This window comes from Mustela lutreola, chromosome 14 (genome assembly GCF_030435805.1).
Source record: "Mustela lutreola isolate mMusLut2 chromosome 14, mMusLut2.pri, whole genome shotgun sequence".
NCBI classification, from domain to species: Eukaryota; Metazoa; Chordata; class Mammalia; order Carnivora; family Mustelidae; genus Mustela; species Mustela lutreola.
This window is the reverse complement of record NC_081303.1, coordinates 60,916,063-60,935,092: the sequence shown is the minus strand read 5'-3', so window position 1 is coordinate 60,935,092 and position 19,030 is coordinate 60,916,063. Positions and strand designations below refer to the sequence as shown.

Below are 19,030 nucleotides of genomic sequence, written 5' to 3'. Positions count from 1 at the left end.
AGAGAGATCAATAAAGAAATCATAAGAGTACAGCCTCCAGGGAAGAGTCAGGTTTGTACACTGTGGGAGAAAGCACCCTGCTTTGGGTTTTGCTAGTCTTGGGGGCTCCTACCCCTCCTCAGGCCTATGCATGAGAGAAGAGGAAAGTAATAAAAGGAGCAGTAGTAAAACTCTACCTTCTCTGGTTGTAGACTTGCTGTTTTCATTACATCCTAGCTAGAAATAAAGGGGAGAAGTTTGTTCCTTAAATATCTATTCTTTGAAGATTGGAGTATTAACTAATATACTGGACTAGACATTTTATTGCCTGTATTTAGCCTATTTTTTCCCTTCAGCTTTATTGAGATATAATTGACAAAGATATATATATTCAAAAGATCAGGGAAAGAGGAGAATAAAATCGATTTATGATTGCTTCTTATGACTTCTGGTTTTTCAATGTAGCAATTATTTTATTGTCTTCCCTATTTTTTAAAATTAGCTTTTTCTTTGGCCTCCAAGATCTTATCTCTATGTCTTCTCTTTTCCTGGTTACTCCTCGTTAATCTGCCCATTCAATCTACATATTTGTGTTTATGATTTCAGCCACTTTTTAAACAAATCCCCAGTATATCGTCATCTATTCCAATCTCTGCCATGAGCTCTAGACCTATAGTTACCTATCTCTTTGGGGTTTAAGTTTGCATGTCTCTCTTTCTTAACACAGCCAATACAGAACTAATTCTCCCTTATGTTACTTTCCTCATTTCCTCCCAAAATGAAAATAAAAGTCTGGAGACATCTCATGCCATTATAATATTGGTGAAATGATATAAATATTTAAATTTAAGTCATACCACCCATATGTGAGTGGGGCTCAGGATCCTCTCAGATTAGACAAGATTGGTTCTGATATTGAGCATAGCTTGCTACTAGAAAGAGCTATTGGAAGTAAGAGCTACCATATATAATGTAGCTTCTCTGAAATGAATAGAAAGAATAAAGCTTCCCATGACCATTTGAGGCTGAAGGAAATCAGCAGGATTTGTCCTCTGCTAAATCAATCAGATGGAATGCCTGTGCTTTGAGTTGACCCTCATATTCCACTGATGAGTTCGACTGTCTCTTTTCACTTTAACGTTGATAATCATTAGAGAAGAAATCTTCCAGCACAGAAGGTCATAGAGAAAGATATTTCAAAATGTGGCAATGAGAATTGCTTGAGTTTATACTTTTGCTCATCATTGAGAAGAGATAAAAATGGATTTTATTCTTTTTATGTTTTCCATTCCTTTCCTGAATGATATTGAAATCTCTTTGTTGACTTCTGGTTGTTATTGTATATATATACTAACACTGACTATTTTGAAAATGTGCACAAAGATGACTAAAATTTATGGGATTCCATTTAGTAGAAGGAATTTTTTTCTTGAAGGAAATGTTCACTTAGAGTTTAATAGATAGACATATTGCATGGGAAAATAACTATTGATGCCCTGATGACTATTTTTTTTAAATAAAGAAAGTCAACTAAAATCAATCAAATCTATTTTGAATTACGGCAGGTACTGACAAATATATATATTTTTCACTAATATCCAAAATTCTGCAACAGATTGTCAATATTTTATTGTTAAGCAAGGAGAAGATGCAAGTATCATTGTATCTCCTTCTTGATTTAGAAAATAAATTGATTTTATCCTCTGCTTTCTCCATTTATATAGTCAGGGGACCTTATTTAACCCTCCATGAAGTTCACACATCAGCCCAGCTCATCTCCGTTTCTTTGTTTTGTTTTGTTTTATTGTATACACTTATGTTTCCTATATTTTCCCCTTGGTTTACTTCCTAGACTTTTCATATACTTCCAAGGGCAAAAGAAATAAAATAGGTCCTCAACCTAAACTGCAGCAAGAACAGCAAAAACCCACCAAATACAAGAGTAACAGGCTGGAAAAACATTTGCCTGTTTTCAACCAAGTGGTTCATTCTTCAAAAGTTACCTATCACGAAAAGGGGACATGGGTTTTAGAAAGCTGATCCAAGTGCAAAAATCTCTGTTTACCTCTGACATATAAAGCAAACATGATTTAATCAGTATTGAAAACAATGAAGCAAAAAGAAAAAAGTCTGCCCACTCAAAAATCAATAAAGAAAAAAGAAGTATATCGTATTTGTCTAAACCAAAACCAATGAGACAGAAATGGGCACATGCAATTCATCTCAATTGGTACTTGAGACCCATATTAGACACACTGTACACCCTGGTACTGCCCTCCAACCTGACCTGTAAGTACAATTCTTCCTTCCCATGGTCAAGCCTAATCTAGCCCGCAATCTGGTACAACACTCTTAAATACCACTAACACACCAGATTCCCCCAAAGTTCTTCTCTTTCTATTCATTAGTTGTGTTTTGTCTTTTTGAGCCTCAAAAACCTAGGACCTGGAAGTGCCTCTACTGGTCTCTTACCAGCTGACACACACCAAACTTTAATTTTCCTCAGAGAGTGGGAAACTGGGATCTGGGCTGGTCAGAGAATCTAAAGGTTCACAGACCTAAAACATACAGTAAATTAAAATTCTTCTATGACCACATTATTTTTGGTTTTACTGCAAACAGTCTCCATTTGAACACTGAATTATAGATCTGGTCTGTTAATCTTTTCACATGTGTATTTCCAATTGATCTCTATTGGTCTTTCTTTGAGAACCAGATCAATGGCTTCAAATGAAAGCAGATAATTTACTTGGCAACTTATGTCTGTTCGTGGTGCGGGAATACTGGGGAACGTGCCTCACAGATTCGTGCTCCAGGATGACTCTTCATTAGACAGCTGGTGCTTTTCCAGGGTGATAAGAGTGAAAGGGATATATACTTCTCATCATCTAGCGATCTAGCCATACAAAGTAGAGGCAGATTTCCCAGAAAGAGAGCCAAACCCTTGAGCCTTACACTCAAGACTGTCACATTTGTTACCTTTACCTTATTCTATTGGCCAAAGTCAGTCATACATCAGCCCATATTCAGGAATGGGGAAACAGATTCTACTTTTGGATGATGGAATTGTGCAGTTGGTTTAAAGGACCTACATAAAGAGAGGGGTAAAGAATTGTGATCATTTCTACAATCTCCCATGACCACTAAACAATATATTCTTCTTTCCTATAGATTCTGTATGATTCTCTAAGAAATGTCCATTTTTGTGAATTAGTAGCATTTGTTCAATGTGGTGTAATAACAGTAACTCAGTGTTGGGCTTCAGGATGTCTGTGTTCCAGTTTTTTGCTTCTCCTCTCGACCAGGCATATTAGGCTCCTATTATTGCTATAATAAATTACTACAAATTTAGTAGCTTAAAATGATGTGAATCTATTTTCTCACAGTTCTGGAGGTCAAAAGTCCTAAAGAAATTTATCAGGCTAAACTCAAGGGTGAGCAGACCTATGTTTCTTTTGGGTAATCTAGGAAAAAAATTCATTTTTTTGCTTTTCCTAGTTTGAAAGGCCACCTACATTCCTTAGCTCACGGCTCCTTCCTTCATGTTCAAGACCAGCAGAATAAAGTTTTCTCTGTTTTCTGACCTCTGCTTATGTCCTTCCAATTTTTCACTCTTGACTTTCACCTTCCTACTTCTTCCTATCATCATGTGATTACACTGAACATTTTTGGATAATCCAGGATAATTTTTTCATCTAAGGATTCTTAACTTAATCCCATCTGCAAGTTCCTTTTGCCAAGTAAGGTGTCACATATTCACAAGTTCCAGCTATTAGGACTTGGAGATTGTTCAGGGGTCATAATTTAACCTACTGTACCAGAGTTCAACAAACTATGGCCTGCAGGCTACATCCAACCTGCCATCTCTTTGTGGAAATAAAGTTTTATTAGAACACAGCAATATTCATTCCTTATGTATTGTTTATGAATGCATGCATACTGCTATAGCAGAGGTCTAATGGCCCAAAAAGCCTAAAATATTTATTCTCTGTTCCTTTATAGATAAAGATTGCTGACCCTGTAACCAGATTCACTGTCACCTTGGGCAAGTTGCTTATTTCCACTAAGCATCATAAACCATAGCTTTTTAGACTTGGAAAGAACCTTAAAGTAATTTTGGTTAAACTCTGCCCTATCCATTTTTCTGCACAAATCACCTTTTCAGAATAACTAGTCACTCAGTTTCTGCTTGAAACCATGGAAATAAAAAGAACCTCTGTCTCATGAAGCAACTTGTGTTTGTTTCAGACAATTCTGAGAAAGATCATTTCATCCCTGTGGCTTTTTTTGCCTAGTTTTAGTTCTGCCTTCTGGGACCACAGAGAATAAGTGTAATCTCTCTTCTATCTGAAAACACTAAGAATTTGAATCTGTTATCATACCTCAAAGTTACTACGTCACTGTAATGTGGAGGTTCAAAAAAGTGATATGAGGGTTTCTTCTAGACATAAACATATGTGATATTGTTAATATTGTGATACTTCTGAGATTTTATTTCTTTTAAATATTTGGTTTTGGTTACCAATATGTGGGACTAGGTAGAGTGTCAATAAAGGGGAGAATGGTAGGGTCTCAGGTGCAGAATCTTGCTAAGCAGCCTCTTCTCTAAATGACAGAAATCACATCCCCCTGGACTCACATGTCATTGTTGCCTGGATGCAAGAGACCTCCCAGATTTAGTCCTGCTGAGCCCCTTTATTTGGGCCTGGAAAGGCTTCACTTCAAAGGGGGGACTGCATTACTCCTCCTTTCCCTACTCCCTTCTAGATGAGATGATACTATTCTCACTTCCTCTCCGATAAGCCGTGTGTATGGCTTTCAGTTCACCTAAAGAGGATTTTCAAACCCCAAATTCCTTTCCTATAATTCTGATCCCAGTTCCAGAGAATCCAATGCTATTCATAGGCTGTGATGAAAGCAAACCTAGGAACCTCAGTGAGATGTACTTCTACTGCAGAGAGGAGACACAATCTTAACCAGGAGGAAACCAAACTCCTCTCTAGGGCAGTCACGAGATCCTAAACAAGAGGACTGAACTGAGAACTCTGCTGGCCTTAGCGTGTCAAGCTAAGCCTAGCAGAGGTCAATCTTGAAGAAAGCTGTCCCTTCCCTGGGGGACAGGTTAGCTAGGGGAGCAGATAAGCTGATCAAAAAGGGCTCAAAAGAGCTATATTGTCCTCAAGCTACATGTCACATTTGATTTATCTGTGATGTCCTATTCTGAATCTAAAGCTTTCCTAGTGCTTTATTTGTTCATTTATTCATCAGACAATATTTATTGGAACTTTACTGTGTGCTAGGCTTTGTGCTAGAGACTGAGGAAAGAAAACTCTTGGTCCATTTTCTCCAACTCCCTTTAAAGCTTCTTTCTGTTTTACTCATTAATAATCATTCATAATCCTTGTCTAAATTCCCTCAGCAATTTGAGATTTCTTCCTCATCCATTTTTTTTTTTTATGTTGAGTGGTGTCCCCATCACCTAACTTCCAGCAAATTAGAAAACAGGAAATAACTCCATGACCATCTTTGCTTCTCTTTTCAATTTGTCTACCTCATCCTACTGATGTTACTTACTCAACGTAAGTAACACTATCCTCCTTTCTGTAGTCGCTTACCATTGTCACATCAGCATTTCACATAACCTCAGAATATCTTGCCTCTGCTTACCTTTCCTGTTTAACGTTGTCTGTTACTCCTATGTATTGTGAATTTATATCCAACTTTTTGAATTGCTTATAATCTCATACCCTCTCCTGATGTTTCTTATTTCTCTCTCTCTCCTTTCTCCCTCTCTGACTTGACTAGCATATTCCTGCTTAACTTTTAATATTCAGCCAAACATTTCTAAAATTCCTTTTTTAAAAAAACATTTAATTATTTATTTGGTGGGGGCAGAGGGAGAGAGCGAATCCTTAAGCAGACTCCCCATGAGTGCAGAGTCCCATAAGGACTTGATCCCAAGACCCTGAGATCATGACATGGGCCAAAATCAGGAATTGATGCTTAACTGACTGAGCTACCCAGGAGCCCCCCCCAAGATTCCTCCTTAATATTCTTTCTGCTGTCCCATTCCATGATACCAAATAGTTTTCCTTTTCTATGCTCACAAAGAATTTTCACACATCTTTATAAATGCTGTATTTTATATGTCTCACTTGACTCTGAGCTCTTTGAAGACAGGGACAACTCTATCTTATTCCTTTTTAAGGAATAAAAGTCCTCAGTGTCTCTTCTAGTTCTGGGAGATAATTGGACCTCAATGAATATTATTTATGTCAATCGATATGTTTAAATAAATTTGATGATACTCATGAATTGAGGCCCCGAGTAGAAGAGAGGTGTTGAAAGAGAAATGTCTGTAAAGTGATCTATTTCCCAGAATACATCCTTAGACCTCCTGCAGTAGCTCTCCCTCAGATGATGAAGCTTCTGACAACGAAATGTATCACTGAAACATACTCCTTCATTAATAGTGATGTTTTACAATAATAATAAGCAGAATAGCTCTTTCTCTTACAATTTGCACAACTGGACTACATTCCATGGAAAGGAAAATGTATGAGGTTTGTGATTTAAGAGACAGAAGCCAATTAGCTTCTTTCCCATTGTACTCAGTAAACACCGAGTTACAGAAGGGCCCAAACAGAACTATAATAGCAGAGTGCTGGCAGAGATTAGTGATGCTTTACTCCTGTTTTGTTTACCATAATGAACTGGTCAATAAACATCACAAATTGTTTATCTATATAAATCTTGACAGATTACTCTTTATGAAATCCATTTAGCAAGTGAGGTTTTCCCATAAGGATGAAAAATGAAGATTTTAAACAGATTGCGGGAGAAGCTCTGACTGTACCAGGAGAGTCAGTGTAATAAAGGTTTCTTTATATTAATATTACAAAAACCATTTATCCTGACAAAATCAATATCACAATTCATCTTAGTTTGGTGTTTCTCTTTCTAAGCTTAAAATGTCTTCTCCTTTATTATGTATAATTTTGTTTTAATAAATGTGAAATATATTTCATTTAGGAGGTGCTCTTGAGAAAGGATAACTTATAAAATGACATCAAACTTGTAGCTTATCTGCTAAAGAGTCTTGGAAATGTTTAAAATTATATTTGAGTGGCTGGGAAATTTATAGGAATCATTTTACTTAAACCTTAATTACAAAATTATCCCTTGTGTCCTTTGCACTAGAAACAAACTGTAATATTCAGAAAAGTCTCCTATGAACTTGGTTCAGGTAAATTCTCTCTCACTGAAGTCAAGCAATTATAACAAGTCAGATAAGTTAGATATAACAACAGCTGGGATAAGAGACTATAAAATCAGGAAGAGTCACATTTAATTACTCAAAACATTGCATGCTTTCAGAAGCGATTTATTTATTCCATTTGGATTCAGAACTTAATATCCCATGGATATTGACAGAGCCGACTTGGAGTTAAGCGTGTAGCAGCTAGCTGGAAGAAAATAGAACTACATCAAGGAAAGGAATTATGTTATACACTGGAAACTATTACTCTAAATGTACTGTATGTAAAATAAGTGTGATTGTCTCATGAGTGAATGGTAATAAAAACTGAAATACTCAAGAGACACTTATTCATGAGTGGTGTGGTGATATATATATGCATTGGGAGAAGCTTGCCTCTTATTGTTTATGCTTACGAATATTACATTAAAAGCCTACAAACAATATACTCTAAGTAATGGCACATAATGAAATTAAGAGCAAATCAAATACTTTGTTGCTTCTATAATTCCATTTTAATTTCAGTGCATAATTTTCTTCAGCACTGATACTTAAGTAGCCTAAATAAAACATCTATTTGAAATGGAGTTCTGATACATGTCTATACTTAAAGGACTTAATATAGTTATTTGTAGGAGGGAAATGTCCTTTTATCCTGACATAAAAAGGGCAAACTACAGTATAGTAGTTTTCAAGAGAAACTGTACTTTATTTATTCCCAAGGGGATATTAGTCCATAAAACAAATTTGCAGTTTATTTAGCAGTCCTTAGCTTTTATCAGCCTTTTTAAGGGTGTTGAATGATTACCCAAGAGATCACACTGTAGAAGTTGCAGGGGGATGAAGAAACTATCCATCCAGCATCTTTATTAGAAAAGAAGGTGAATCCATTTAATGTTGTTTTAAATGTACCACATAGAAAGTTCCTGTTTACAGGTGCGTTGTCTTTTTCCATGTGCTCTTTTTGCACATGGTGGCAAAATTGCTTATCCTGATCAATGACATTGGCATATGCTAAGAATTTGAATAACTTACCCAGAGGAAACAGGTTTTGGATTTTATCATGGCAAAATGCCAGACCAGTGATTTTTACAAGCAACTTTAGGTCCAAGAAATTTAAGTTGGAATGAAGTTTTCTCATTATATTTATATCATTAACATCTTTTCATAAATCAGAATAATTCTCTATTCTCCAACCATTCTGGATAAATGAGTTTAGTTCATAAAATAGAAAATGAAATATAACCTAGATTAAGGCACGGACAGTAGTGGAACATGTCTTCCGCAAACTCTTCTCTTAGTGAAATATAGTCTTTATAAAATGAAAAATATAGAGTTTCAAGATTTTTAGGGAGATCCGTGGTAATCACACCCAATGTTCTACTTCAGAGCTTGATAGATACTTAGAAGGATGATTTTTGGGTACCAAATCTAAATTTTTAGTTATCAGAGTAAATGCTTTTGTGAGAAACCAAAATTTACAGTATTCTTTTTTTTTTTTTTTTTTAATTTTTTATTTTTTATAAACATATATTTTTTATATACATATACAGTATTCTTAATTGAACAACTAATCCATGAGATGTATCGTGGCATGAAAAAAGCAAAATGATACTCTTTTTTTTTTTTTTTTTTTGCCATCAATTAGTTTACAAAGGCAAGGCTTCATGGAGATTTTATTGTAAGCAACATTTTGTTAAAGAATCTTTTTCTTGTTTGATGTTGTGTTTGTTTATTTGTTTCGCTCAAGTGTTCTTTTTCAATATATTGGCTAAAACAGGCCATCTTATTTCACAATGTTATTGATAGATGTAACTTATACTATGAATTATTAATCAAAACATTATTCTCTTTGATGGTTTATTTGTCTTGTTTTCAGATGTCAGCCTTGCAATTGTCATCTCTCAGGAGCCTTGAATGAAACCTGTCACTTGGTCACGGGCCAGTGTTTCTGTAAACGATTTGTCACTGGATCCAAGTGTGATACTTGTGTTCCCAGGGCAAGTCATTTGGATGTGAACAATCCACTGGGCTGCAGCAAAAGTAAGTGAACTCTGGCCCTGTGCTGGTGGGTGGACCGTCACACAGGAAAGAGTGTCGTATTACTCACTTTCTCTGTTGAGAACCCATCAGAAAGGCTTAGGCACAAGGTGGAGAATTTAGGTGGGAAATGAGAAAAAAAAATTACACTAAATGAAACTTGTGTTCTTTTTTCCCTTGATTAGATTATTGAAATGGTGATTATGTTAGTAGTGGGAAATTTAAAACATTTTGGTAGAATGAAATCGCTAGTGTGGTGATCAGAGTTTGGTTTTTCCCCAGACATTGGACTTTCCAGTGACATAGGACTTCAGGACAAAAATCAACACTACTGGTTAAAACAAAATGATCAGTCACCCCACCAAACAAGGATATTCCCAGCCAATTTTCTGTAACACATGTGAGATTAATTCTTATTTCTTATGAATTAAGTCCTTCCATCCCCCAAATTTTATGGGTACCATGCTATTATTAGTTGCTTATTGATATTGGAGCAATTATCAATGTTCATCATAGCATATCCCTCCTATATTTGATACTTCTCCTGCAAGTTGTATTAGCTGTTTAAATATCTTTCACATTTCTATTTTCAACTCCTAGAAGCCAAAGATTACATCTCAGTATCTTTTGACATTTCAAAACCATTCTCCTGTGCCTTGACTTGACTTCTCAAGGTCACCTGCAGTCCTACAGTTTCATGGCACATTAGTGATTTATTTATATTTACTCTAAGATCATATATCCTTACCTTTTCCAGAATTTCTAAGAAATGCCTGTTGAGAACATGTGGTAAGGAGCCCTCTACAACATATTGTACAATGCGTGTTCTCCTTGGGGTGTCCCTGAGTCACAATGAGAGGGAATGCCTTAAGTCAGGACAAATCATCATAAACAAGCATGCTTGGAACTATGTTATGTATATTTAAGGGAGAGAAAAACAAGTAAGAAAATATTGAGCTCCACAGCAACTGTACTAGATTTTGAGGTAGAGGAAGGCAGGGTGCAGGTAATGATTAACAAGATGTATTCAGATTTTGTACCTGTGTAGTTTATCTTTGGTATCCTGTGTTTTGTTTTTTCTCTGTATGCTAGTATAAGTAAACAGTAGGCATTTAGGCTGCTTTTGGGAAAGGGCTATTGTAATTGCCTTTCTGTGTAAATAGAGTCTAAACATAAATCTGGATTTCACTAAGAATTTAATTAATATTTGCTATTCATTGATTAACTATAGAATTGATTGATCTCTGTGCAACAGCAATTCCAACATATTGCTGTGAATGGCAGTTGTAGATCATCATTTTGTGGGAAACTTACATATAACATACCAAATCATAGTGATTTTTTTATTGGTTCTGTCACTAATTTTGAACGAAATATTGACATTGCTCCATTTTTTTCTACCTATTCTTACATCTAAGACACAGTCCAGGAACCATACCTCAGGCAAAACTGGACAGTTTAGTTCACTGAACACCAAGCCTACATTTCTTAGTAGTGGTGGATATTTACTTTTGTTTCATCTTTCCTTCTCTGGGCTAAATCTTGTCTTTCCAAATGCTTCCCATTTTTAATAGTTAAAAAACCTTTATATTCCTATTATTCCATTTATACATGGAGTACCTTCACTTGACACACACATATATAGTTATACATATATATGTATATATATATACACACATATATCCATGTATATATTTAAATTTTCTCTTTAAAATTGTGACCTTTGCTGTTTTTTTCCCATTTTATTTCTTTTCAGTGTTCCAGAATTCACTGTTTATGCACCACACCCAGTGCTCCATGCCATACATACCCTCCATAATACCCACCACCAGGCTCACCCAACCCCCTCCCTCCCTCCCCTCCAAAGCCCTCAGTTTGTTTCTCAGAGTCCACAGTCTCTCATGGTTTTTCTCCCCCTCCAATTTCCCCCAACTCACTTCTCTGCTCCATCTCCCAATGTCCTCCGTGTTATTCCTTATGCTTCACAAGTAAGTGAAACTATATGATACTTGACTCTCTCTGCTTGACTTACTTTACTCAGCATAATCTCTTCCAGTCCCGTCCTTGTTGATACAAAAGTGGGAGATTCATCCTTTCTGATGGAGGCATAATACTCTATTGCAAATATGGACCACATCTTCTTTATCCATTTGTCTGTTGAAGGGCATCTTGGTTCTTCCCACAGTTTCGTGACTGTGGCCATTGTTGCTATGAACATTGGGGTACAGATGGCCCTTCTTTTCACTACAGCAGTATCTTTGGGGTAAATACCCAGTAGTACAATTGTAGGGTCATAGGAAACCTCTATTTTTAATTTCTTGAGGAATCTCCACACTGTTTTCCAAAGTGGTTGCACCAACTTGCATTCCCGCCAACAGTGTAAGAGGGTTCCCCTTTCTCCACATCCTCTCCAACACACGTTGTTTCCTGTCTTGTTAATTTTGGCCATTCTAACTGGTGTAAGGTGGTATCTCAGTGTGGTTTTGATTTGAATCTCCCTGATGGCTAATGAGGATGAACATTTTTTCATGTGTCTGTCAGCCATTTGTATGTCTTTGTGGAACTGTCTGTTCATGTCTTCTGCCCATTTTTTGATGATTATCTGTTTTGTGTGTATTGAGTTTGAGGAGTTCTTTATAGATCTTGGATATCAGCCCTTTGTCTGTAGTGACATTTGTGAATATTTTCTCCCATTCCATGGGTTGCCTCTTTGTTGTGTTGACTGTTTGCTTTGCTGTACAGAAGGTTTTGATCTTTTTTTTTTTTTTTTTAAGATTTTTATTTACTTGACAGAGAGAAATCACAAGTAGATGGAGAGGCAGGCAGAGAGAGAGAGAGGGAAGCAGGCTCCCCGCTGAGCAGAGAGCCCGATGCGGGCCTTGATCCCAGGACCCTGAGATCATGACCTGAGCCGAAGGCAGCGGCTTAACCCACTGAGCCACCCAGGCGCCCCAGAAGGTTTTGATCTTGATGAAGTCCCAAAAGTTCATTTTTGCTTTTGTTTCCTTTGCCTTTGGAGACATATCTTGAAAGAAGTTGCTGTGACCCATGTTGAAGAGGTTACTGCCTATCTTCTCCTCTAGGATTTTGATACATTCCTGCCTCACGTTGAGGTCTTTTATCCATTTTGAGTTTGTCTTTGTGTATGGGGTAAGAGAATGGTCAAGTTTCATTCTTCTACATGTAGCTGTCCAGTTTTCCCAGCACCATTTATTGAAGAGACTGCCTTTTTTCCACTGTATACTTTTTCCTGCTTTGTTGAAGATTATTTGACCATAGAGTTGAGGGTCCATATCTGGGTTATCTACTCTGTTCCACTGATCTATGTGTCTGTTTTATGCCAGTACCATGCTGTCTTGGTGATCACAGCTTTGTAGTGAAGCTTGAGATTAGGCAACGTGATGCCCCCAGTTTTGTGTTTCTTTTTCAACAGTCCTTAGCAATGTGGAGTCTCTTCTTGTTCTGTACAAATTTTAGGATTTTTGTTCCAGCTCTTTGAAAAATGCTGGTGGAATTTTGATCGGGATGTCATTGAAAGTATAGATTGGTCTAGACAGTACAGATATTTTAACAATGTTTATTCTTATCCATAAGCATGGAATGGTCTTCCATCTTTTTGTGTCTTCTTCAAGTTCATGAGTGTTCTGTAGCTCCTCTTGTTCCTCGAGTACAGATCCTTAACCTCTTCGGTTAGGTTTATTCCCAGGTATCTTATGGTTCTTGGCGCTATAGTAAATGGAATCGATTCTCTGATTTCCATACTGTTGAATACATTTGTTCAACCACTTATAGTAGTTGTGACTGCTGTTGTTTTGGGTGTGTGTTTCACAAAATTTACAAAACACTGAGCATGCAAATTTAGAGACTCAGTACCTACAGAGGTAGTTTATTCAAGAAAAAAAAAAAATTAGACAAGATTCCTGCCTTTAAAAGAGCTTGAAACATAGTCAGCAGAAATGATGGCTACACTCACAGTAGAAGGGAGTGAACAAGGGCCACAGGAAATGCTGTTTGTGACATGAGTATGAAGGAAGTCTGCTTTCCTTTCTATTCCACCTTGATTTTTACATGGTACTTGCTTTTTATCCTAGCAACAGCCGGAACAACCAGCTTCACAAAGATACGTTGCTATTGAAAGGAATGTAGTGCTATCTATTGTTAAAACGGTGAACTACCTCAGGCTGGTATTTTCCTTTGTGTCCAACAGATGTCAAACATGTGTTTTCCTTGATCATTAGAATATTTCATAGTGTCCTTCTACACAGTTTGGGAACCACAGGTTTATGACTATTATTTTTTCTACCTAAAGGCTACTGGCAATAGCTTAACAATATCATCTGTAATTTTTTTTTTTTTTTGATGGGGAGTTGAGTTGGGAATCTCAGCATATAATTTCCAGAGTGCAGGAGGAGAATCAAATTCAGTTAAGGTAGTTAGACCCTCTCTCATAATCTGCTTCTTACTTCGTGATTCATTTCTTTCCTATCAATATTAGTTTCATGCTTTCAAAATGATAGTCATTCTCCTTGATAGAAGTAATACAAAACAGGTACTAATAATTCTTCCTTCTGTATGCTTTATTACTGAATGAAATGAAATTTCATTTGCCCTAAACTTCTAACTATGAATTTAACTAAAACATATTTAGTTAATAATAGTTAATAGCTAATAATTAATAGCTAATAATTAAGTTAATTAATAATCCAAAAAGTCTAAAAAAGTTTTTAAAAGTTTAAAAAGTAAATAAATAATTAAAAATAGTTAATAATATATAAGTCATAAATAAAATTCATAAATTTACATATAAATATAAAATACATATTTATATATGAATATAAAATCTTAAAAATAAATAATTAATAGTTAATAATTAATAATAGTTAATAGTTAATAATAAATAACTATATATTTAGTTCATAATTTTTTATATGTAATGGTTATATATATATAATTCATAACTTATTTATGTTTTAACTTTTCTTGATACTACTCCTGTGTTTATCTTTGGTTATTTATCCATCTTTTTATCACTCATATTTTTTCCTTTATCCTTACTTATCAGAGAGGCTTTTATAACTAATATTCAAAAATATTAAATTGAAAATATTTAAAAAATATTTTTATTGTAGTAATACATATATATGACATAAAATTGACCATATTAGCCATTTTCAAAAGCATAGTTCAGTGATACTAAGTATATTCATGATGTTGTCCAATCATCACTACCATGCGTTTCTGTAACACTTATTTATTGTGAAATGGAAACTGGTTACCCATTGAACAATAATATCTCCCATTTGCCCCCAACCCATGGTAACCACAATTTTACTTTCTGCCTCTATAATTTTGAATAATCTAAGAACTTCATATAAGTAAAATCATAAAATATTTGCCTTTTTGTAGGGACTCACTTCACTTAATGTTTGTCCTCAAGGGTCATCCATTTTGTAGTTTATCTCAGAATTCCCTTCCTTTTAAGGCTGAATAATACTCTATTGTATGCATATACCACATTTTGCTTATCCGTTCATCTGTCAGTGGACATCTGGGTTGCTTCCATGTTTTGGCTTATGTGAGTAATGCTGCTATGAATATGAGTGTCTAGCCATTTCTTCAAGACTCCGTTTTCAATGACTCTGCTTTCGATTCTGCTGGATATATAATCAGAAGTGGAATTGCTGGATCATATGCTAGTTCTATTTTTAATTTGTTTGAGGAACTGCCATGCTATTTTCTACAGCAGCTTTACTATTTTAAATCCCCACTGACAGTGCACAAGGGCTCAAATTTCTCCAGATCCTTGCCAACACTGTTATTTTTTTATTCATTTATAGTAGCCATCTAATGTGTATGGGATACTCTCATTGTAGTTTTGATATGCATTTCCCTAATGATTAGTGATATTGAGCATCTTTTCATTGTTAATGGTTATTTGTATGTCTTCTTTAGAGAAAGTGTATTCTGGTTATTTGCCCACTTTTTTTTTTTTTGTTTTGTTTTTTTTGTTTTTCAAGTTACATTTAATAACAAGGTAGATAACATATACTTAACTAACATGGGACCTTTGTTATCACTCTAGCTAAAGCAAACATCCTTCTCATTGGGTAAAAAGGGCCTGCTTGATGGGTGTACACTGCAGTGCAATTTAAAAAAATACTGTAATTTCAGAACTTCAGAATTTAGGTGTGTCAGTATATATTTTAGGCACATGTCCTTTATTAGATATATGATTCCCAAGTGCTTTTTTCCAATCTGTGTGTTTTTCTTTCACTTTCTTGATAATGTCATTTTAATGTTTTAAAATTTGATTAATTTCAATTTGCCCAGTTTTTGTTGTTGTTTATACATTTGGTGTCATATCTAAGGAACTATTCCAAATCCAAGGTTATGAAGACTTTCTCCGTTTTTTTTTTTTTTTTTTTTTTTATAAGAGTCTTGCAGTTTTAGCTCTTAGATGTAGGCCTTTGATCCATTTTGAATTAATTTTTAGTTATGTTGTGAGTTGTTTCCATTTTTATTCATTTCAAATGTAGGTATCCAATTGTTCCAGCACTATTTTTGAAAGAACTATTTTCCCCTTGGTTTTTGCTAGTCTTGTTGAAAATCAGTTTACTATATTCTGTTGACTCTTTAATCTATATTTCTGTGTTATTTTATTACTTTGGTCTATGGATTAGAATATGCATTTTCATTTGCCACAGTCTACTTCAGGTTTGTACTGACTTAATGCTGGTAAAATATAACAAGTAAACTCTTGATATAGCTCCCTTCCTTTCCCTATTTTGAGTTATGATACTGTGCGATTTTACATATATGTGTGTATATATGTATATATAATAAATCCTATATTACACTAATATAATTTTCTTTCAACAGTAATAGGTCTTAAAAAAATTTAAGAGAAGAAAACAATATGAATATATGAATATGTACACACATACACACAGAGTCTTGAATGTTTACCCACATATTTACCTTCTCTGGTATTCTTACCTCTACATTATTCAGATTATTTGCTCTCTGTGTCATTTCCTTTTAGCCTGGTGGATTTCTTTAGTATTTCTTGAGGGCTAGTCTGACAGCAATGAATTCTCCCACTATTTTTTTAAAAATTATCTGCAAACCCATCCTTCCTTCCTCCCTCAATCCATTCTTCCTTCATTTTTTTGATGGATAATTTTTCTGGGTACATCTCTTGATGACAAGTATTCTTTTTTTCTTTTAGGACTTTGAATATGTATGTCCTTCTACTACCTTATGGCCTCCATCATATCTTTCAGCCTCTAATTGTATTTTTCTCTAACTATAATGAATTTTCTCTTACTCCTTTAAAAGTCTTGTTTTTGTCTCCCAGCAGTTTGACTATGATATATTTGGTACAAATCTCTTGGTATCCTATTTGGATTTATTGCACTTTTTGGAAATGTAGATAAATGTTTTCCATCAAATTTGGGAAGTTTGAGCCAATCTTTCTTCAAATATTTTCTGCCACTTTATCTTCTCATTTGATAGAGATATCTTCTCTATCTTCTCGTAATACCTCTTTTGATGCACGGTGCACCTGACATTGTCTCATAGGTCTCTGAAGATCTGTTCATTTTTGTTCTATTTTTTTTTTCCTCCCTTCTGTGGATTGGCTCAGTGATTGCTGTTTCATTACATTCTATCTATTGCTTTTTTGTTTATTTGTTTTTGTTTTTGTTTTTCCTTTTTAAAAAAATACTTCTCATATCTTAGAGAGCATGTGTGCTAGTGGGAGAGGGGCAGAGAGGGAGAGCTAGAGAAGAGAAAATTTTAAGCAGGCTCCATGCCCAGCACAGAGCCCTACACATGGCTTGTTCTCACGATCCTGAGATTGTAACCTGTGCTGAAATCAAGATTTGGAAACTGAACTGAACAAACCAGTGAGGACCCCCCTCCCCCACCTCTTGTTCACTGATTCTTTCTCTTTTCCTTCCAAATCTGCCATTGAAGATTCTCAGGGAAGTTTCCATTTCAGTTACTGTACTGTTCAGCTCTGGAATTTAGTGTTTTTATGCATTCTGTTTCTGTATTAAAGTTCCCTTTTTACTGAATCATCATCAGATTTTTCTTTAACTCATAGAGCATACTTAGAATAGCTGTATTGAAGTAGTTTTTGCTGTACTGAATACTGGGGATCATTCACAGTCTGTTTCTCTCAACTGCTATTTTTATGAGTATAGTTCACAATTTCTTTGAGTGTGTTGTAATTTTATGTTGAAAACACTTACGTTGTTAGATTTTTTTTGTAATTTGCATATACTTAAACAGTAGAAAATTTTCTCCACTGCAGTGCACAGCTGTTGACGTCTAATCAGATTTTTTCTTTTTTTTTAATTTTAATTTTTACTTATAGCCTGGCTTCCTAGGGGTCATTACTGTGTCTGAATCAGCCAAATAGCTGGGCAATGCTTGTGCTCAGATACTTCCAGACCATATAGCTTCTGCCAATCAATATGTGTGTGGTTTGGAGGATGTTTTTAGAGTTATAGCTAGTTCCCAGTTCTTCCTTGACCTTCATTTTTCTCTGGCTCTCCTGGTTTTTCCCCATTCCTTCATAGTTTTCCAGCCATCTAGGAATCAATGGAGAGTTTATTTCAGGCCTCCCTTGACTCTGTCATACCCAGTATCTCCTGGTTTATTACCCTGTAAATTCACCACTTAACCTACATGGGAGGTTATACTCAGGCTTGAAAACCTGTGAGTTTTCCCTCTTGTTCCCAAATGACTGCCAAATTTTGGCAGCAAAGCTATGAATTTCTTCTGCCAACCCCAGATCAAGTCAATGCCCTATGGCACCAAAGCTACTGTTTGTAGTCAGCCCTACTGGTAAAACTAACACTCCTGACTATGGAACAACCCCATAAAAAGGCCACAGACTCCTATTGCTGCTTTTCAAGAATAAATGTTCTCAACTTTTTGTTTACCTGTGGTTGACTTAGAGCTCCCAAAATGGTTATTTTGATAATTTCATTCAGTTTATTTCCCTAAACTCTTTCTGTTGCCATAATGAGAAGCCCTCCTATTTGCTTTTACTTTTTAATTTTTTAGTAACTTTCTAGATATTGCTTTATTTTCACATTTCAGATATTTTTAAGTTCTCAGTAACTGCCTTCTACTTGTTTCCTATTAATTAATTCTTGGAACTGGGTTCATGGCCACATCTTCCCTTGTGGTTAGGTATTTCCATGTCACCACGTCTCTGGCTGAACTGATGTGACAGAAGTGATAATGTCGGAGTCCTAGGTTGTGCTCTCATAGGTATGGGGCATGGTCTCCATCTCTCCTTTTACCGTTCCTGTTGAATTGGATATGGACTTGGTGGTCATCCATCTAGGACCCTGTAAACAAGGACAACCCCCTAAGGATGGCAAGACAAAAAGAGGGAGCTGAGACACCTGTCCTCATAGCCACAGTGTTCCCAGCTTTTCATGAAAAAGGGAAACATACATATTCTCTTTATACTCAAAATAACCCTAAGAGTTAGACCTTATTCTCTCCTTACTAAATATGAGGAATGATTCGGAGACTCCAACCAAAATCTGACTAACAGTCACACAATTACCGAAGTGCCTAAGGCAGGATTAAAACTCAGGGCTCCCAAACAAATGGATATAGTCACAACATGATACTGTCTTTCCTTACAAGAAAGTCTGGGAAATGCAAAAATTACACTTGGCAGTTTTGAGGAATGAATGAATATGTGACTATTTTCTCAGAATTCCCCTT

At 35.6% G+C, this 19,030-nt stretch overlaps 1 protein-coding gene across 1 annotated transcript in view; it reads left to right on the top strand.

Moving 5' to 3' along the window:
• USH2A (usherin) overlaps window positions 1-19,030 on the top strand; it is a 704,505-nt gene that overhangs the window by 147,187 nt on the left and 538,288 nt on the right. Inside the window, exon 14 of the mRNA XM_059145262.1 lies at window positions 9,117-9,280. Coding sequence (XP_059001245.1) covers window positions 9,117-9,280 — 164 coding nt within the window. The remainder of the gene's footprint in view (window positions 1-9,116; window positions 9,281-19,030) is intronic.